Raw genomic sequence first — 21,451 nt, forward strand, 5'->3', positions numbered from 1 at the left:
GAGGTGAAGTGGCGGAGCGACGCGGTGTTGGGCGGCGAGGCAGCGCCGCTCGTTCGGGCTTCTCTTGGCGTCTGCGCCACCCGGGGAACTCGCCCTAGTGGGGAGCTCAGGTGTGCCCTGAGGGAGCGGCGCGCCAGAAGGGCGAATCCTGAGGTGAAATGGCAAGAGCTGGTGTGCCCTTGTGGGGAAACAGGGCTCAGGCCTGCTGCGGGGACACCGGGGCGCAAGGGTGAAGGAAGGCGAGGACAAGGGGGGCAGCGGCAGGTCTGAAGGGGACAAGTACACCTGAACTGGCCTAATGAAACCTTGGCCTCTGTGGCGTCTAAGGCACAAGCTCCAATTAAGCCTTTCCCACAGCTGGGGTGCGCTTGGCTCATCTCCTCCATGCATGCCTGAGCTCCAAATGTTTTTATGAGGTGTGTAGGAACTGCCTCCCAGACATCCGTTTGTCCAGGCCGGTGGAAATTGTCTCATGGGTTGAGAAATGACAGTACTCCTCTCACTTCACAAGCTCTTCACCATCCGGCTTACTTAATGTACACGTTTAAGAGACCTGTTCTGCCTGGCAGTCATTTATCGAGGCGGTGCTGTGGCATTTGTCTCCATTAAAGGCACAGAATCTCTCTGGCGTTGCCTGCCAATATCCAGAGCACAAGGGAGAAGAGACTAATGAGGAAACAGGCCCACATGCAGGAAAGGATTCAGCCCAAACCCTGCTCATTGATCAGGGATGGCAGTACAATTGCTGACAAGGCATTTTTCTGGATTTCCCTCCTTCACTCAACACCAAATCTCATTTCCAGAAATAGTTTAGGGACAAATTCCAGAACCAGTATATACAGTAATGGAGAGTTCAAGACTTACAGTATCAATGTGCTTTCCACTCAGAGCATTGTTTATGCTGTAGCAGGGCCAAGCTATTACTGCTGAAAAACAAAATTTGGATTAAACAAGGGTTTAGAAATTGTTACACCTGAAATTATTTATCAGAAGCATTTACTACAGAGAAAAGGTTGTTGCCTGAAAAATTGATCATGTCTTAAAAGTATGTTAGTCCTAAATGAAGGTTTCAGATCTTTAATTCTTGTGATATTTTCTATTTCTTTACTTACTTTCACAATCACATTTTCCTGGGAGGGGAGCATCCTGCAAAAAAAATTATGGAAAGGAGTGCAATTATTAATTCTGGAATATGAACAGACCTTCCTAAAAATACCTTGGGATATTTAAGATTTTCTGTCCATATTTTAAAATAAATTATAAGTTCTAGATTCCTAAATGCCTTTAAAAATCTAGGAGTTGGTTCTGTATAACAAAACATGGGGTTACATTTTTTTCCACATATGGTTATTTTATTCAGACTTAAGATGTATTTTTATTTAATTTATGGACACTTTTGAGTATATCGCTTCTGATTCTCTGGAAGGACTTTTATTCCATATAGTATGTAAGTTTATCTAGTTTTCTTCCATAGAAATACCTCCAAAGATATCAGAAGTTTGGTGTCTTAATGTAAGAGGAAGATGGATTTGTTTCATGCTTACAAAGAATTATCCACAGAATAGCAAGACAAGAACAAAAAGAAAAATTGTGCTTTACTGTCTTGAAAACTAACTGAAATGAAATCTTTTCTCACTTTACTATGCACTAGCTGTAGCACAGAGTATGATTTGCTTTGTTGTATCAGAATATTGAGCTGATATATGCTGTATTAATTTAAATTTTCCCTGTAGAAAGAATAAACATAAGTTTTATGACTCCCCTGTGTAGTAAACCAGCACTGATTTTCGTCTTTAATACTGCAGCATAAGCTTATGTGCTATTCACATAGGGAGAAACATATGTGGGTATGAACAACACTTGATTTATTTAGAGATAAGCTAACAGACATATCTAGGCTGGTTACTCTCATGCGTTACCTACTGAAAAGGTACATAAGCTTTTTTCCTGTTGTTTGGATATTTGGCTTCAATCAGTGAAACATTATTAGCTGTTATATGCTCAGTTGCACTCAGATAGTATAACAAACATTGATTTCTGCTTGTACTGGTAACATCAACTGTTTTATACTTCAATTTTTTTTTTTTTCTTTTCTGCCGGTAGCATCCAAGGAATTAATTCTCATGAGCTGTGTTTGGCCTGCAAGCTAAGAAGCAGGAGGTGAAGTGAAAGACACTACCGCAGGTACTCTGTTTAAAAGAATGTCCTTCTCAATTTATGTTTGCATGCACTGGAGTGAAAAAGCAATTTCAATTTTGCCCTGAAGAGGTGGATCTAACTTGTTGCATAGGGACATAAGCTTTGCTCAGTTATATCAGTCTAAATCTAACTTGATCTTCACAGGACATTCCTCTTCCCAATATGAATGTATTCAGGCAACTTGTACGTGTTAGAAGAGTTACCCTAAATAATCATTGGCATCATGGTTCATTTATAACAGAAATATGAAATCTAACGACTAACCAGCTCACGTAACTTAAGATTGGTTTTCAGGTGCTAAATTCATTCCTTTGGCTTCTATAATGACAGAAACACATGATCTTCCGTGGCTGGAATTTCTGCAGGCTACCTAAGTTCCATAAGAATCTATCTTTTTTTTTTTTTTTTTGTGTTGATGAGCTACTTATTTCTTGAAGTGATTGTTTTTTATATGAGGCAGCAAGAAAAGAAGAGTACACACGCCTCACCTGAGGTGCTTCACTCCTGTATTCCTCAAAAGCTTCTTGTCATCAGGTAAAGGCACTTACACAAGAGCTCTAAGTGCCCAGCACCACTGAAAAACAGTCCCATGCTACACTTTTGTACAAACTGAGGTTTCTTACTAGCGACAACAGAAAAAAAAATACCTCCACTTCCAATTTAAGGAAGCAAAGCATAGCTCCACTAAGTGGCAGCACTAAGCATCATTAGTGCCAGCTTCATTGATTTATTTTTATATTTGTGAGAGATTTGATACAAACTGCTGCTCATGTGGTAATAATATGTATGCCTCTTTTTTGTTCATAGTGTTTGATTTCATCATTTCTGGGACAGATTAATAAACTTGTGCTCAGAGAATCTAAGAGTAACCTTTCCAAATATTTTCGCAGGTTCATACTTTGCAGAAATTTCCATTTGAATATGAGTTTTACATATACTATAATGATGTTAATTTACAAGTTGGAAAACACATAATATGGGTCCCCATGCATTCTTTTAGATGCTGCTCAGATCACTTTCACAGTTTCTCTGCAGTGCCAATGTGGTTCCAAAGACTGATTCGTCTTTCACAAATTAGACAGACTACATTTTACAAAATCCAGTGTGCATCGCTACTTATTTTATGTCTGTGTCCAGAGCATAAAGATAACATGTTTGGGTTTGTACATTAGGAGAACTGAAATATGCAGTTGAAGCACAATTACGATGTTCAAAAGCCATGTTGTGTGCTTTACATACCATAGTAGTAGGGGTTAAACTCTAAGGTCTCAGTTCTATTAATCGATGCAGGAATCACTAAAGCTGTTAGCTCACATGCCAAATGCAGGTAAGTTTATATTCAATTGCCAAAGATGCCAAAGCTGTCAGCAAACATATCCTCACACATTGTAAATATAATCTGCTATAGTAATCTGTATTACTGATTTGAGTCATTCTTAAAAAGTCACTGATCAGATTTAATACTAAGACATACCTAAGAGGTACTGAAGTCAAATCACAGCTTGTAACAAAGTTCCTAAGGAGATTCCAGTGCTGCCCCAGCTGCATTCCTGAAAAGCTGTTATCTAAATCCATGTGGCACGCTGGTTAGGTACCTACACTGCTTTGTCTACAGACAAAAGCATATTAAGTGCTGAAAACAGCAAAATAGGAGCATGTGCAATTTATTTTTGTATGGTGTTTTGATTCTGGAAAACCAGAATTAGGAAATGACAGCCAACAATAGTTCTTCAACTGCTGTCTGTGGTCCGTTTTGAAACTGACTGAACAGATTTTCAGGGTCACACCGCAGAATATTTACAGCATTTTTTTTTTTTGTTACAACTGAGTAGTTTTGTAACTGGAAAAGAAAATAACCCAAACCAGTCTTTTATTTTAATACTGAAAAAATATAAATGGTGAAGGTATGGCCCTAAAGTGTATTACTCTTCACAGAGGAAAGGCAAGTGACCTTATTACTATTGCTTATTAGTGACACTGAAAACTTTCCCATGTGGTTCCACTATCTTCTTCTACCATAGGAACTAATATGAAAATCTACATGCCAGCAATTCAGGAAAAAACATCATTAGGTGCAGTCTTTGCGTTCTCCAGTGACTTGTTCTGTTCAACGTCAAAGAGCTGTAATGTGGTACTGTGGGGATGAGCTTCATTTACACTAGAGTTAAAACAATATAAACGTGCTTTATACCAAAGCCTAATAATCAGGGCTTGTGTTTCAGGCAGAATAATGTATCTTTTTTTTTTTCTTCAAAACTTAATTCCAAGAAGGTAGGAACTAAACATGCAAAGCCACACACTCTTCATTTTGATATATCCATGAAAGGTATTTTCAAGCAAAATTGATTTTGAAGGTTATCAGAACTAAATCAAAAAATAATAAAAGAGCGTGGCGTTGCAGCTTAAGGAAGATTCATGATTACAGGAGACACAGTGGATGCTTTGTGGCTTTGTTCTCCATTGTTCTCCAGAAATGACAGCTATTGTCCAAGCTGGCCTCTTATACAAGAATGAACATCAGGCCACAGGTGGATTTATTGTTCATTGTAGCAAAAAAACTATGACTTTGCTACCACAGGGTGGGAAGGGATTATTATTGATTTGTAATATCCTATAGGATTATGGAGTTTTGTTAGCATGCCAAGACAGACATCTGATGTATGTCTGGAGGCTTCAGGTAGACTGCTGCTATATTTTAATAGAAATTCAGTAACACATATCATAGAATGGCTTCTGTTAAAAGTCATAGTTCCAGCCACATAAATAGACCACCATTGCAGAAACTGACACCTCAGATGTACCTTAATGATCAGCAGCTCATCTCACTCCTTTTTAGTAAACATTGATTTTTCCTTCCTTTATATGTGAAAAAATCAGAGAAATGTAGCTTAGTATCACAAATGCCCCCTCTCCTCACTGCCTCCTCACACACATACACAATCACACAAACAAGTTTTGAATAAAGGCTGCACTATTGAGACCTAGATTTCTTGAGCACGTGCATGGGTGGGTGCTACTCTTGCCACCACCAAGGTGGCTTCCTTGCCACAGGAAGGCCAGTGCTGGCCTGGGGCTTGTGGACCTGTGCTGCTCCACAAATGATGAAATGCAGTGTGGACTGCAGAAGGTCTCTTAAGAGTTGTCACAGTGACGTAGTTTCACATTTGCTACTGATCTGTGTTGTGCAAGTGTTGTGCTACTGATCTGTTGGAGTGTCTTCCACAGGTTTATACTTTTCCTTATAAAAACTGCTCCTCATACTTAAGCTTTCCCATCCTTCATATTGTACCATGATCCCTCATGAGGTGCCGTTTATGTAAGAAAACAGGTATGGTCAGCAAGGTGTCTGCTGACTGTGTATCTGAGGTGTGTTAATCTATCCTGGAATGTGCTAATGAAACATGCCTGAGATATTACAGTGACGAGCAGCAGAGAAATGGGTGTGACATACTGAGGATGCCAGAGCATCATGCATTTATTTGCTGTCAACACTTAATGCAGACCCAGCATATGCTATTAAGAAATCATCTTTGCACTTGCATTTCATACCTATAATGCAGTAATTATACCTAGAAGCAAGGTATGTGTAAGTAGTATATACACCTCTTTTGTCCCTCTGTTTGTCCTGACATTTTCTATAGTGAGGAATAAGCTCTCATGCTTTCAAGGCAGGGCTGGTCTTAAGGTGGTCTAGGCCAGCACAGGGGCTTTGGTTATGCATACTTACGTTGAGAACCTGAAGTTTTAGACATGTTCCCTAAATCAGTGGACTTTCACTAGTGCCAGTTTCCACCCACTAGTAAAATACACCCTTTACAAGATATTTGCAATAGACAGTCCACACAATGCCATAACAAAGTGATTTTATTGACATTCCTCTATAGTGATATGGTTGAATAGAAAGCACAGCCTGAGTATCATGTGACATTTTTCCGTCAATATAAGCAAAATCAGTCCAATAATGAGGACTTTTCCTGCCATTGACTTTATGTAGTCTTTAACGAAAACCATAACAGACATTTCTGTTAGATAAATCGGAAGCTGCAGGGAATTTGGCTAATGGTACAATATTTACTATACCTAGTATCTACTATCTACAGGCATCTCTGTTGCTACTAGAACAAAGGAACTACATGACTCACTAGAGAGAAAGTAACAATCCAGTCTTTTGGACCTTGTGATAACTGGAAAACCTATCCCAGATTTAGTATATTGCAGTCATTTTTTTTCTTTTAATAACGAACACTGAGGTACAGCAAGAAATGTAATAATAAAAAAGCACCGCATTTGTTGTAGAAAGATCTGTTGGTCTGCATTTGACTGAAAGTGTTTAATCTTGACTGGGAAGTCCTATTAATATTACTATGGAGACAGGGCAAATAATTATTTCAACAGAAATTAAACAAATCTCCAGTCAAATTTGTCCTTCTGGAATTCCATAAACTGTCACAGGATTAATAGCGAAGGATGAGTTTAACTCATCCTCTGTGCGTGTATATTTTAGCTTATTTCTAATTTGATTTTCATGTCCAAATTCAGTATCCTACTGTTTTCAACTAGAGGTCTGTCAACTATTTGTTACAGTGAAACTAGAACAACAAAACACTAACCCAACAAACACCCCCCCTCCCCACAGGCTGTCTCTCAGACTAGACTACAAACTCAAACTTTAACTACAGTTTATTGAAAAATTCACGGGCACTTGAGCAAACTGGGCGAAAAAAGTCCTCGCTGTCAAACCTGTACAAAACTCATGATTTCTCCCTTAGATGTTAGACGTAGTTTGGACCACTCACTTCTTGCCTTGTGATAGTCATGGATCTCCCTAGAACATAAAAGTCAAGTTCTGAATATGCACAGCCACATGATTGAAACTGAACACTCATGTAACATACTGCAGACTGAAGTGAGACAGCATTTGTAAGCTTTAGACCTGATGCAATTAACAGTAAGGTACGGTTGTTTGTATTGGATCAAATCCTGCATAACTTATGTGGTTAAACGGTCAGTGAGACTACTTCAAGGTGGAAGACCTACCGATGATTTAAAATACCTATTTTCATTCTCATGTGTTCAGCTTAATGCTAGTATGGCAACAGGATATCATGAACAGAAAAATCCCTTTCCCTCCCTCTACCATTAACACCATCACAACAGTCACTTTGAGAAAGACATGGGCCCTCTGAAACCAAACATACAAATTACCAATATTCATTGCTCCTATTGAAAACTGCAATTTGCAAAAGCTGTCAGATTTCCTATTGCATTTTTCACTTGCATTTTAAAATCTATTGATGTTGACATCATATCTTAATCTAGCCACCACCATGTTTAAAGGGAACTGAGGTAAAGGAGCTGAACAGATTATTTCACTGTAAATCTGCCCCATGGAATATCTTCTAGTCTTTCCTGTGGGAAAACAATGAAACCAGAAATTCTGTAATTAACAGTCAGTGTTTTACAAATTAAAATGCAGACCTGGGGAGAGCACAGATGATTATATGAGTGAGTAACAGCATTTGAATCAAAAGGTGAACAAGGACAGGTATATGCCTTGCATATGCATAACTACAACAACAAAGTCAATTAATTGCATAATGGGCAGGTTAAGTAACAGGGCAAGGGAGATGGGTTCCTCCCTCTCTCCTGTTAGCACCATTCACTGCCTCACTCTAACATTACGGTGCCACTTAGATGTATGGCTTCCCCTTCACTCCAGACTGGGACCGTATTCAGCCCATGGTATGACGCAACGAGTGGAGAAATACACTGTGAAGCGTCGATCCGGATATCCTAGGGATGATGTCAGTGTTTGAAAACCTATTCGGGCAGGGCATTTGGGAAGAGAGAGGGATAGGACTGGAATGATAGAATGCAAGAAAAGCAGAGTATGGCATTTTCTTTCTCTTTGTTTTATGAAAATAGTCAACTGTTTTCCTCTATTCCTGGCTTTAGATCCAAAAAAACTTTCAAGGAGATCTGCACGACCTTGTTACTTTGATGTCATCACAGTCACCTAAGAAAGCAACCTTTTAAAATACTAGGCTGTGCGCTTGAAATACAGCTTAGACCAAGGATTCACCAAACACAGAGATGCATAACACCTAATCTAGCTGAGTGTGTGGCGAGTGCCAGAACATGTCATGAAGAGGAATTTCAGGAGAAATCCTTCCTTGTTTCAATCAGTGGGGTTTGATGCTGTCTCTGAAATACAAACATCTTTTGTTATGCTACAAAAAATAGTTTCCCTTTTTCTTAATAAAATATAGTTTTTGAATACTTAAAAAAATTTAACTATACAGTATTGTAAAGATTGGATTTTTTTTTAACTTTTTTACTGTGTTAATGAGACAGCTCTTGATGCACTGTTTTCCTTGGCCAAAGATGGACGAACCAGTTGGATACTTCTCTTTCCTTTCTTCTATTGTTAGAAGACATCCAACATTTGACATAGTACAGGTAACTTTGTAACATCACCAGGAATAAAACAGGAAGTATACAAGAATCACTGGATTTTGGGGCCTGGTGGTGAAAAGGCAGAAATTACATACACTGGAAGATTTTGTTGTTCAGTCTCTCCGGGTGTGACTTGCTCTGATGTAATTCATGTGAACGTGACACTCGCAGAAAAAAGTTAAGATTTCCATCTGTACTGTGCAGTGGTGCTGGTCATGTTGAATAGACGCCTGAGAGCTCGTTTGTGGAAATAATGAGCATCATTTTCGGTGTCTGGTACAATGAAGCTGACCTGTAGCTGCAGCCTCCCTATGCAACTGTAATATGAATACTCAATAAGAATAATAACATGTACTATAAAATAGATTCTCAGTAAAAGCCATACAGTAAATTACTATAAAAGTGGCTGTAATGTCACAGAAATTGAATGAATGGGGCAATTTAAATATCCCAAATATTTTATCTACCATTAACAAAACCTATTATTTCTGCTTAGAAACATGTTTTTGGGTCCATCACCTTTCAAATACCTATAGACCTAAAAATCAAAGCAGGAAAATGATCTAAAACTCTCAGAACGCAGTTTTTCAAGTGTGATGAGTTTCTGTATAGCCACCATAAAAATACGTAGGGAAACACAGTTCAATTATTTCCTCTGGAGAGAAAACTTATGGGAATTAGATGTGTTAAGACAATCAACTGATCTGATTTTTCAGTTTTCTGAAGCATAATTAACACAAAACTACTAGTAACAAGCCCCCAAGGGGGTGCAGTATTTCACGTGAGCTGCTAGACGCTATGATGTTACCTTCTCACTTACCTTCACTCACCCTTCACAAGTCTCTCACTTCATATTTCATGCATCCTTTAACACATTTGGCGTCAGAAGTAAAGATACTTCGTATTTCCTTTTCCCAGTTAAGACAAACACTTTCAATCTGAGATTAGTCTTAGAAAACAAGGGCAGCAAAGATTAATAAATAGGAAACAATCAGAGCAGTGTGGTTGATTGTAACAGCCTCAGCAAAATCCATCCAAAGACAGGCCTACTGCTGTTTTCCTTTCATTCTCTGGCTTCAGAGTTGGAATACAAAGTACACCAAACTGAAAAGGGCTATGTCTGCAGTAACAAGAGCTAGATCTTTAGTTTAGTGGTACCTAGTTTGACTGGAGGGCCTTTGGGCTTACTCCTAGAGGAAATACAACAAATTCTTAACCCAAAGAGAATTACAATCCCTTTCATCCCTCGCAAGTACCCTCATTCACTGCAGCTTCTCATTTAATAGGCCTTAGACTAAAACATTCTGTCTACAACCACTCTTGAGGTTATGGAGATTTGCACTGAACAAGAAAAGAAAAACGACAGAACTGAAAACCGCCCCCAGCAACCATAGATTAGCCCAGCCTGACAGAAAATAAATGACTTCTGACACAGGGGATGGGATTGTCTAGACTTCTCATTTGGAAAGGAGCATTTTAAACATCAGAAAACAAAGACCTGGTAAACAGAACCCAAGGGTATTCATAAGAGTAGAACATTCTTCTTATTTCCCCTTTTCCTTGTCATGTACAATACTAAGGTAAGGGAGCCTTGTCCTTTATGCTACATAAGACATCCTTCTTGAGTGTGCACAACCTTGTGCTTCTTGTGTGGTAAACGTTACAATGGAGATGCCCCTCCCAATATCTCTGAAGTGCAAGTTCTCTCCAGTACTGGCAAGTAACAATCATAACAATCGCTGTTATGCTTTGCATTGCATTACAGGTTGTTTTTTTAGTTTTTGAAGGTCTTATCTGCACCATGTATCTGGGCCAGTTCCAGCTGATGCAACTGATGTGGATCATGAGTTCGTATATAAAAATTTCAGTTTTGCTCATAGGTGTCTCTCAGGTGGACAATACATAAAGGGAAAACAAGAATGGATGAAGATATATTTGACCAGCTCCTAGTACTGGATTCAACAGTTAAGAAGTAAGATGGGCTGTGAACTGATTGAGAAGATGCGGGCATATAAAAGCTTGGAATGCTTGATGATTTTTTTTTATTTTTTAATCAACGTAGGTGGAAGTAAACATTTATTAACATTTGGTCAAGTGTAGTGTAACTTGCATTTGTATTTTCATTGTTATTAATGGAGGTATGTAGAGATATACAGAAACCTTGAGACAGTTGTTTTTCTATTGCATACAGACTAGCAGTCCATTGGAAACAGAGGATGAAAGCATGAAGGTTAGATCTTAGAGGGCGGCAGTTCTTCATGCACAGCTTTTGTCAATCTTGATTTTTTGTTTGTTTGTTCTGTTTTCAAAAATAAAAACACAGGAAACCAAGATCAAATGATGGTGGACAGGAAAGGTGACATCATCAGCCAGAAAAACACCAGAAGTGCCTGAACCCCCTCATTCAAGTCCAAAGGTGCTAGTTTCTTCAACAGCTGTCAGTAGCTTTTCATACAGCATAGAATATGAGGGGTAAGGTGGAAGATCCAAACGGTTGAAACACGTGTGTGCCCTGCAAAAGGAAAATATGCTACATGTTAAGTTTAATCAAAATCGCTTGAGAAAATAAGAACTGAGAAAACAAGTTCCTAGTGGGATTCAAGACATTCCAGTTCATTCAACAGAGATAAAAAGAAATTCTAACTATTAAAGTAAAACTCTCAAATTCCACCAAAATCTGAGGTACTGAAATGTATATGCACGTACACATGAATATTTCAAATAGAAGACACAAGCTAAATATCAACATAACATCATTCTCTGCTATCCCTGCATTAGATGTTGCAGGGATCTTGCAGGGATCTTCATGAAGCCCAACTCTGGAGGTCACTGAGGAGCTGGGGTCCAGGCCCTGATAGAGAGAAAACTCCACTACTATAATTTTGGTTGCTTTGAGTTTTTCCAAAAAAAAAAAAAAAAAAAAAAGCAACTCAGCTGTACATCCAACATGAGCAGCTAGTAAAGTTTTGCACCAGTGGACAAGCATAATGTTATGAACTATACTGACAGAATGGGCTCAGCATATGTTTATAGTGAGGCAGGGCTGCCTGGTAAAAGACCATTCAGGGATCTGCTAACTGAAGAAGGAAGGTTGCTGAAAATGTTCCTGTAAGTCAGCTGTTGGCCATCTGCTGCAAGCCTGGTCTTTAAATGTTATTTATTTGTAGTAGCCAAGGCAAAAGCAAAATATTTTGTGCAGAGCAAGCTGCCAACTTGATGACCCTCTCCTTCCCCCAGTTCTATCATTATATTTATCCCCAGTTGGCAGCACCTTCAAAAGAAGCTGCGGAACGGGTTCCACACATGTCTCCACCTTGTTGCAGCTTTTCTGGTAGCAGCAATTAGACCCAGATGCAGACTGCACTTCACTGTGTGAGGTGCTATACAAATGTGGAGCAAAGAAACAGTCCCTGCCCCAACAGTTCATCCATTTCAACTGACTGAAAAAACGGAGAGCTCATTCAACATATGGGGTGGAGGGGTAAGCACATTTTCATTAAAATTGTTTCTTTTTTTTCAGTCAGCTTTGATTTTTACATGATGCTAGAAATATTTCTGTTTCTTCTTGCTCTCTCTGATAAAATGTGAATCCACAGAAGGAAATGTAGCCTCAATGGCTAACAATGTCTCAGCTTTTGGCCCCTAGTATTTCTAGAAGCCCTGAAGTTGTTTTACATTTAGCTTTTCTATCTCGTGCTTTAATTCAATATTATTTCTTCAAAACTGAAGCAGAAGAGCTATCTTGGAGAAACTATTTTACTCTCTACTAGTCATCTCTTAGGCCACCCACAAAGTGAGAAAAACATGATACTAGTAGATGGGCTGGCCTGAGACTTGCAGATTCAGAGGGAGAGTTTTATCAAGCACCAGTGGTGAATCATTAAAAGCAATCAGGCAACTGAAATAGCCAGAGGCACGTAATCTTCACTGCATCACAGAATTTCAATTAGGCAAGCTTTTACCATCCTTTTTCCCCTTCTGAATGAAGATTTGTTAGCTGGTCACTCTCAGAAAGAGCGTACAATAAACACAGAATTTGCAGAAATGAGCTGGGAACACATGCGAGTTAGTGAAAAAGGAACATTAATAAAGCCATTATTTAATACATCTCTTGAAATTAAACATGGCAGCTCATGCATATTATCCATGAGTAGCGCTGTACTGTTTATGGTTATCTCAGCAATCTTTGGCAGTGTAAATTGTTTCTACAATCCATTGCCAATAGGTATCAACCCCTGGGAGTTAATTAACTGAAGGATTTTTGTAGTCCATTCAGAACCTGTTTATCATAGGCAAGACAGCACCATTCAGAGACAGCCAGTCTTCAGGAGCTCAGCTGCCTGGCTCCAGAACTGGAAGCAGAATAGTCATGGCGGGTCAGGTGTGGATTCTGCTAATATAACTAACTTTGCAGAACCTAAAGTAGTATCTTTGTACGGTACTTAACTGGGGCATATTTAACTGTATGAGCCCATAGCATCTCAGACATCGTCACGCATCCTATTGTGTGGTGCAGACATATCTACAGCCACTGACGCTGGTGTTTACTTTCTTGCAGACATTCATCATGACTGATCATTATCCATCTCATTTCATACTGGTTATGAAACAACCTTGCAATGCTGTTGACTCTTAGTGATTCTTGACCTAGTCAAACTCAGAAAAAATATCAATTCCTTTTCCTGTTAGGAGGTTTACAGAAGTGGTGACTTCTATAGACGGTCTCAAGGAATTTATTGTGGGGAGAAACTATTACAAAGAAAGGAAGAAAAAGTTAACACATCTAGAAACAATGAAGCATTTTGCCAAGAAACACTCTCATGTTCTCCAGTTCAACAATTTTACAGAAAAACATCCTTTCACTCCAAAAAATATCATCAAATAAAAAAAGAGAACTAATTTTCAGGAGTACTATGCAGGTTAGGTTTAAATTTCTACCTACTTAAGGTGCAAAACACACTGTATTGCTAAGGGCAAAACCCGAGTTCAAATTCTGGTCTGTAAAACTGATGTGGATCTACTGCAACTCCAATGATACCAGTGAAGCCCGCTCAATCTTACAACAAGATAATTATGTGCAAAATTGCCTGGTAAACATTCAGTAGTGGGCCTAATTGGTTCTTTGGTGCGAAGGTCAGACATGGTATCTACTTGTGTAACTGAACAACATATTCTGCCTCACCTCACTCCTTCTCATTCAGTGTTCCCTTTCTCCTCAGTATTGCTGTGCATTAGTGCCTTTGCCTCTTCCAACTGAAAGCTGAAACCCTTATTTTCCAAACCGAACTAAAGACAAATTGCTCAGTCTCTAGTCTGTTGTATCATATACTGTGTGGTACTTGCAGTACAGAGGGCAATTAAGAGGCAAGGATATTTTCCATAACATCCACTGTTGCCTAACTATGTGCCTTGTCCTCCAAAGAGGTAAGATCCTCCTGAATGATGCTGACCTCCTACTACTGATCCCAGTGAGAATGACTACAGTAAGCACAGTCCAGGGGACACTTGCTGCACATACTGGGGTGAAAACATTACATCAGCAGTGCAAGAAACAGTCCTAGCAATGAGAAAAGTCTTTCTTCCCTTGATTAAGTCTCCCTCCACATAAACCTGCTGACATTTGAGAGGGTGTTCAGGGAGTGAGAGGTCTGGAATAAGAGTTTCATTGCTAAGAGCCTTTATGGAAAAGATTCTGGCTTCTCTAGAAGAAAATGCAAGATAAAGTCAAGTAAACCCACTCTGACCCTCATGTGCCCTCATCCTCCAGTAAGTAAAGCAGTAAACGGACCACTTAAAATGTCATTCTTCCTGGCAGTCTGTCTTTATTGCTCAAAGTAGTTTTGGTGGGTCTAAACCTTTAATCTTGCTCACTGTTCATGGTGCCGTGCTATTTATTTTCTTTGAAGAATTCTCTCTAAAAATTATGAGTATAAGCTTTTAAGATTTTTGCATTCTTGTCACTTCCTTTAATCCCCATAATGATGAGAGTCCAAAGGCAGTAAGTGTGCATAGAGCCCCCTCCTATCTTATTTATAGCTTGAACCTATCAACTAAAATAAGACTTGCATTCTAATATAACCCTGCCCGTCAGGCAGAAACTGGGCATTTCGCCTTGCTTTCTTTGGATGAACCCACAAACCAGTCTCTGATCAACCTCAGGATCCACAGGTATCAACTTTTGTTCCTTTTGTCTGTAAGAAGGAACACTTATAAGCAGCGGTTCCCAGACAGCATAATTTGTAGATGGTATTTCTCTTGTATGTGAGAAAAGAGGAAAGAGAGGAGGGATGGGAGATAAGGAATGATAAAAGACAGCAAAGCACACATACTCAGTCCACTGGGAAAGAAAGAAAAGATGAGAACAATGTTCTTTGTAGTCATACACAATCTTTATTTAATTGCTATATGGGATTCTGGGGTGATTAAATACTTGATCATCTAATAGAGAGGGACAGAATTCTCTTACAAAAGATCAGATATTTACTAGCACTGGTAATCTTTGTCATACATAAACCGCAGACAGTATAGTGGTAATCACTAATACTACTTTGCTGAATGAAAATCTTTTTTGATGAAAGGGTAGTTGCAGCTCAGCACTGACAGGGAAAGTGACCTCATTGCGTCAAATGTGATTATTTGAATCACTGGGATACTTGCTGAGGTCCTTACTTAATTTATACTCAAACAGAAATAACCTTGGACCTGACACTAGTTTTGTCCAGGTGAGGAGTGCAACCAGAAGATGGGGCAGTGGCATTAGTAGGCACTCAACATTTTTGCAGGCTGAGGTTTTAAGAAGAAGGAACTGTTGTCTCCTATAGCTATAGTAGAAAACACTGCTAGTTCCTTACACAGTTTTTTTTTGGGCCAGGAGTTCTGCTCCCACAATATCAGATGAAGCTATGGTCTTCCAGCTAGTAAGCCAGTGACTGTTCTTTAATGTTTAGTGGGAAACCATAAGTTCTTGCGAAACTACTGCTAAAACTTGTTTTGTATTAAATATCTGCATGACCTAGGAAAGGTGAAGAGAGGCTTTCTGCTTCTGAAGAGGCTACAGCTGGAAGAATTTTCCATCCACCCCTACTTAGGTAACCAGTTACAAGAAGTAAAATATGTAACTCCTTTATTTTGGGAGAAAGTTTTGCATATTAGATAGTGAGAGTAAAACTCAACCTTGATGAACAAGTGGTTGAACCTGTTACCTTTCAGTTACTTCATTCAACAAGCTACATCAGATTGGAAGAAACCAGGCTGCAGATTTACACTGACATATCTGTAAATCTGGCAGTCTCTTTGGAATCTACTTTAGGGTCATTGTCTAGAGATCTGGGATTAGAGCAGCATCTCTGACTTTGACTTTCTAACGTGTATGGACTCAAAGTAAATACAGATAATAATTATTGTTCTGGTACACACATACACTCCAGAATTGAACCACTGGTGTAATCTAAATCTTACTTCTCTTACATGAACATGTTATGCCACCATTACCCTGTTCATGTAGGGGAACTGGTACTGATGAACAACTGCACCAATTTAGAATGAAGTTACCATATTCTCAACTTTCCTGAAAAAGTCTTGCTTATCCTTAGAGCTTTCAAGAAGCACTCTAGGGGTTATGTATCGGTGGTTATTCTTCAAAAAGTGTTGCATTTTAGAAATTTAAACCATGCCTCTTTTCTGGGAGTGCCACGTTGCTGTCGCAAGTGCAAAAGCACGGCTAGTTTAGGTATTATCACATCTTTGCTTACTATAAGCAAATGGCAGTTGCATGCTCCATTGCAAAAGTGTAAGGACGAGATGTAAGGGATAGTCGCCTAACTACTTCAGCCATCTGGAGCAGGAGTGAGAAAATAAAAAGTCCTGGACTCTCCTGATAGAGCTAAAAGTTGTGTCAATACTTTGTAAAGGAGCTGAAAACCCAAAGGCCAGACTAACCTATCCCCAGTGACCCACCATCTACCTGGATGTCAGGAAAGCCAAATGCATCAGCTTTATGCAAGCTTCCATAACACCTCTCACAGCATTGCGTTTATTGGGTCAGGGCCTAAGAACTAAGGCCAGTAATTAAGAGGTGCAATCCACACCTAAGCACATAAAGGACTAAATCTGATGATTGCTAAGACATGAGAAAGCTGTTGTTTTTTTTTCCTAGGATTTTGAAAATGCGGAGCGAGCGTAACTCACTGTGAAATTGTAGGAATTGTTAGAAGGACGAGGGAATTTGTTGTGGTTCATTTTAAAAGCTAAAGTTAGTTACACTCATATCACAGGGGCCAAAAGGCCTACAGGATATGACATATGTCTTCTTTTTAGCCTCTAAGTCTAAGTAAATACATAAGTAAATCTAAATAAACATGAGTGATCCATAATCAGGCATTTAAAAAAAGTATAAAATAACATTTATTTAGTTGCTTAACTAAGGATTTAGGGAGCCTCCAGGTTTCACCTGTGTGTTTTATGTCTTTCTTAACACTGTGTATACTTGGCAGCACCCCATAATTTTATAAAAATGCAGGTAGTAATTCACGGTGATCAAGCTGTGTTTATTCCCCGTGAGCAAGCACTGTTTCTCTTTCCCCTGGCTAAAATGAATGCAGAGCTCTAAGACTTCTAAAAGGTGCTAACAACTTTCACCTGGAAAAGAGGCCTCTTTCAGGGAGAGCAACAAGTTCGGTGATCAGCAGACAAACATAAAGTCGTTAATGTGAATATCTCGGGGCTAACTGAATCTAGGTCATAAGTAATGCCTAGGTTCACAAAGAAAGTTAAGCAGAGCAGAAAGAGGCCAATTACTTTTTCAGAACTTGATAGGTCAGCTCAGGGCATTTTCTGTGCACCAGCCAAGGTCCACCCTCCCCTCTCGCCCCTTTCCACCCCAGAAGGAGTGCAAAGAGAGGTCTGCAGAAATGCTACACGAGTCTGTGAGTTCCATTTGCTGCCTGTCTACAGGCAAGAATGCCCTTGGTCAGCTCTGAAACCCTTACACAGAACCAGACTATAGATATGCTGCAAAAGGAGAATCAGGCCTACGCATAGCAAACTGTAGCGCTCAGGCTTTCTTTCCACATTGCTGGCTGAAGCTCAGAGGGCATGAGTCATCTCACTTACCTTACACGTTTTCATCTGTTTTTAAATCTCCATGCCTAGATCTAGCTTTCATGGAGACTCTAGTTCTCCATAGACTCTCTGTAGAGTCTTTATGGTCGATGGACATAAATCAGAATGTACCAAGTGCGACTTGACTCGTCCATTTTAAAAGACTGTGTTCAGGTGAGATGAATTGTGCCTTAGAACCACTTATTTTCCTTTTTCTGACTTTAGAGGGAGTCAATGTAAGATGTCAGCTCAGAACTTCTGCTGATACAGTGCCTTGGTCCAGCTCCTCCATCTCCCCACTGCATAAGCATGGACTTGAGCAGGTTTGTACTAAGAGGGTGACCATATTTGGACTTGCCCTCTCTAGAGGACTCTGGCATTCTGCTCAAGTCCATGTCTTACAGCATGCTTCTGGGTAAACAACATGGATGGCAAGTAACGAGAAAACTGGACCAGACCCATTGTTAATTGATTGCCCGAATATATCTGCAAGGTCTGTGAGATTTTTAATCTGTGCCATGAAAGTGGCCTCCTTTGGACTGCAGCTGAAAGCAAATGATAAGAGCAGGGAGAAAGCATCCTTTGGCAAATGTTATATGAAAAGGTCATCTAGCAAAAGTATCTCAGAGGTGCTGAGATGCAGCCCCATGAAAAACGCTCTGTAGCCTCAATGGGGCAGAGCCTTAGGCAACTGTAAGGACATTCAAAAAAAGGCGACTCACTTCAGTGAGGAAGGATGAGCGCTGGTCATGGATGAAGTGCTGGAGCAGAATTCAAAGCTGAATGTCACTTGGCTGTGCCATGGCTGTCTTGGGTGGCCTTAGGCAAGTCAGACCACGGCTCTGTGCCCCAGACCCTTTGCTCTGAAAAGGAGGACGACCCCTCCTTTGGGAAGCACTGTGAAGTCTGTTGACTCTGTATGACATTATGGCTCATTTGCTCCTAGCTGGCTGACTGAACTAGATGTAACAAATTGGGTATTATCACCACATGGTCTGAAGTCCCTTCACTAAGCTTCCTCGTGATGAAAAAGTGGAACCATCAGAGCAAATGAAGCGATTACACTCAGGTCTCTGGCCAAAACTCAGAGAGAGATTCTGGCTTTCATGGCTCTGTAAACTCACAAGTATTTTTACTAGTATTTTGGAATTAAAGGGAACAGAATCAGCTGACAGGCTCCTGCTGGTCTGGATCTGTTCCAGAGTCAAAAGAACCGGTTTGGACCTATGGAAATCTTTATCTTAACCATTTTCCAGGATTCAAAGTAGCTTAAATTGAGCTTGCAAATCAATAAGGCAGCAAAAGAAAACACTTTTTTTTCTGAACATAATTACAGAACAAACTGATAATTGTTTCTTTGCTGTTTTAAGATGTCCTTACCGTATTCATTATCTTTCACTGCCAGAGAGCTGCAAAAAAAGTACCAGTCTCACCTTTCTCACATCAATTCTGTTCTCATATTCTAGCAGGGACATACCTTGGGAGGGAGGTTATTTTCCCCCATTTCTCTATACAGAAGCGTCGTAGCCCATTGCTCCCTCGGAGAGCTGCAAAACCCTCGTATGGCACACTTGATGTTCCAGTGACGAATTGCAACAACCGGAGTCTCTGCTCATTGTTAAATCTCTCCACTGCTGCCCAGAACCACCGTATTACTATGTGCCCATCATGGTAACCTAAACCAAGAAGCAAGAGAGAGAAATTAAAATCACCCCCTTTAAGTGGGGAGCGTAACATCGAAATATGTTCCCACTGGCATGCGGCAGACCTCCTACTGAAAAGATCCTGACCTAAGAATATATCTTGCTCTTGATGAGCAGTAGGTCCCAGCCCCCATCTTGTCCTGGCTGTGTATACCATAATATTACTAACTCATTTCAAATCCTGAATCTCAAATATATATATTTGAGGTACGTTGGCCTCCCACAAATCCTTTGGCAAGAACTGGAGTTACCTGCATGAGATATAAAAGACCAATTGTGATATGCCACACAGTACGAGTCCTAACGACTTAACAATTTCTGGTTCCCAAATAAATTCTCTTTTGGATTGCAATAGTGTTCAACATATGGAGAGGAGTTTGCTGCCGCAAGCCCTTCCCTGGCAAACTTCCCACCTGAGGGGCTCTGTGCCTTGGTCTGTGCGAGTGAAAGCCAGCATAAACCCAGGCTGAATCTGTTTCAATAGTTAAACAGAAAAAAGGAGGAGGAGAATAACTTGGGGGACCAGCTGTGCTTGTGGTAAGCTGCGTATTTCAAGGTAACACAAAGGCTGGGCAGTGAGCAGCAGAGACTTAAACCTTGTCTTTCAGGGGAGAATACGTGAACCTCAGGGACTTTCCTTTTGTAGTGCAGAACTGGTGGATTTCACATTTATCCATCATCTAAGACAGCCTGGATAAATCATGCTCAGCGTTTAAAGCAAAACCAGGCCAAGCATTAGAGGAGAAGGGAAAAAATCCAACTTGACATAGTTTAGGCTGAGGGGATGATTAAGCAAGATCTGTATTTTGTTGGAGTGTAATTGGGAACCATGAAATTCAGCTCTTGAATTCAGCTCCCTGCTGAAGCCAAGAGGACTTGTGATACTACTTTCAGTGAGGCCAGGAGTTCATTCTCAGTCATCTGAGTAAGTAACTTTAAGATCTAATACTGCAAATCCTTTTCAGTCCTTCATAGTAAAAACTCCTGTTAAGTCAGTAGGAATTGAGTGGGTAAAATCTGGATAGAAGTAGCAGAAGCAATTTCAATATTATTACATCTGTCGGTCCAAACCTGAGATCTTACTTATTTTATTTCATGAATTATTCTTCACAAAAACTTCCTGAACAAAATACTGCATTTCCCTTGGGAAAGACAGAATTAAAAGATGCACCAAGTTTTTCATGGTTTAGACTGAAAACAGTCAAGATATTAGTACGCCTGAGCAGTTTACCTCCACGATATTCTGTGTTGTTACGCCAGTCATTAAGATCTATTTCTGCAGTGCCAGCTATAACCAGCTCCAGTTCTCTGGCATCAAAAACAGAGACAAGCCTGGAGTCGACCACCTGGAACAAAAAACCACTTGTAAGCACAGTTTCAGACTGGAAATAAAGCAGATGCAATGTCTTATAAACCTATGGCTCTGATGGCCAGCTCTTTATTCTGACAAAGTCTACATGCTGACAGCTAACTTCTACTCCTCTGCTGATAAATCTGTGCTCTTCTTCAGGGAGTCTGCTGATCTTTTGAGCTGCAAACAATGATGATACAAGATTTGATCAGAATGAAACTTCAGCAAGGCTTTCGACACTGTCTCCCACATCATCCTCACAGGCAAGCTTAGGAAGTGTGGGTTAGATGAATGGACAGTGGAGTGGATTGAGAACTGGCTGACAGATAGAGCTCAGAGGGTTGTGGTTAGTGGTGCAGAGTCTAGTTGGAGGCCAATAACAAGTGGTGTCCCTCCAGGGTCAGTACTGGATCCAGTCCTGTTCAATATATTCATCAATTATCTGGATGAAGGGATGTGCTGATGAGACAAAACTGGGAGGAGTGGCTGACACGCCAGAAGGCTGTGCTGCCTTACAGCGTGACCTCGCCAGGCTGGAGAGTTGGGCAGAAAGAAACCTTATGGAGTTCAACAAGGGTAAGTGTAGGGTACTGCACCTGGGGAGGAATAACCCCATGCACCAGTACAGGTTGGGGGCTGACCT

At 40.1% G+C, this 21,451-nt stretch overlaps 1 protein-coding gene across 1 annotated transcript in view; it reads right to left on the reverse strand.

Annotated features, from left to right (window-relative positions):
• Positions 1 to 10,680: 10,680 nt before the first annotated feature.
• The window catches only part of HECW1 (HECT, C2 and WW domain containing E3 ubiquitin protein ligase 1), a 185,124-nt gene continuing 174,353 nt past the window's right edge, over positions 10,681 to 21,451 (reverse strand). The window contains exons 25-27 of the mRNA XM_009889422.1: positions 20,689 to 20,803; positions 19,232 to 19,430; positions 10,681 to 11,167 (exon numbers count right to left, since the gene is read on the reverse strand). Of these exons, the coding sequence (XP_009887724.1) occupies positions 11,056 to 11,167; positions 19,232 to 19,430; positions 20,689 to 20,803 (426 nt within the window). The 3' untranslated portion in view covers positions 10,681 to 11,055. The remainder of the gene's footprint in view (positions 11,168 to 19,231; positions 19,431 to 20,688; positions 20,804 to 21,451) is intronic.

This window comes from Charadrius vociferus, unplaced genomic scaffold (assembly GCF_000708025.1).
Source record: "Charadrius vociferus isolate BGI_N301 unplaced genomic scaffold, ASM70802v2 scaffold97, whole genome shotgun sequence".
Classification (NCBI taxonomy): Eukaryota; Metazoa; Chordata; class Aves; order Charadriiformes; family Charadriidae; genus Charadrius; species Charadrius vociferus.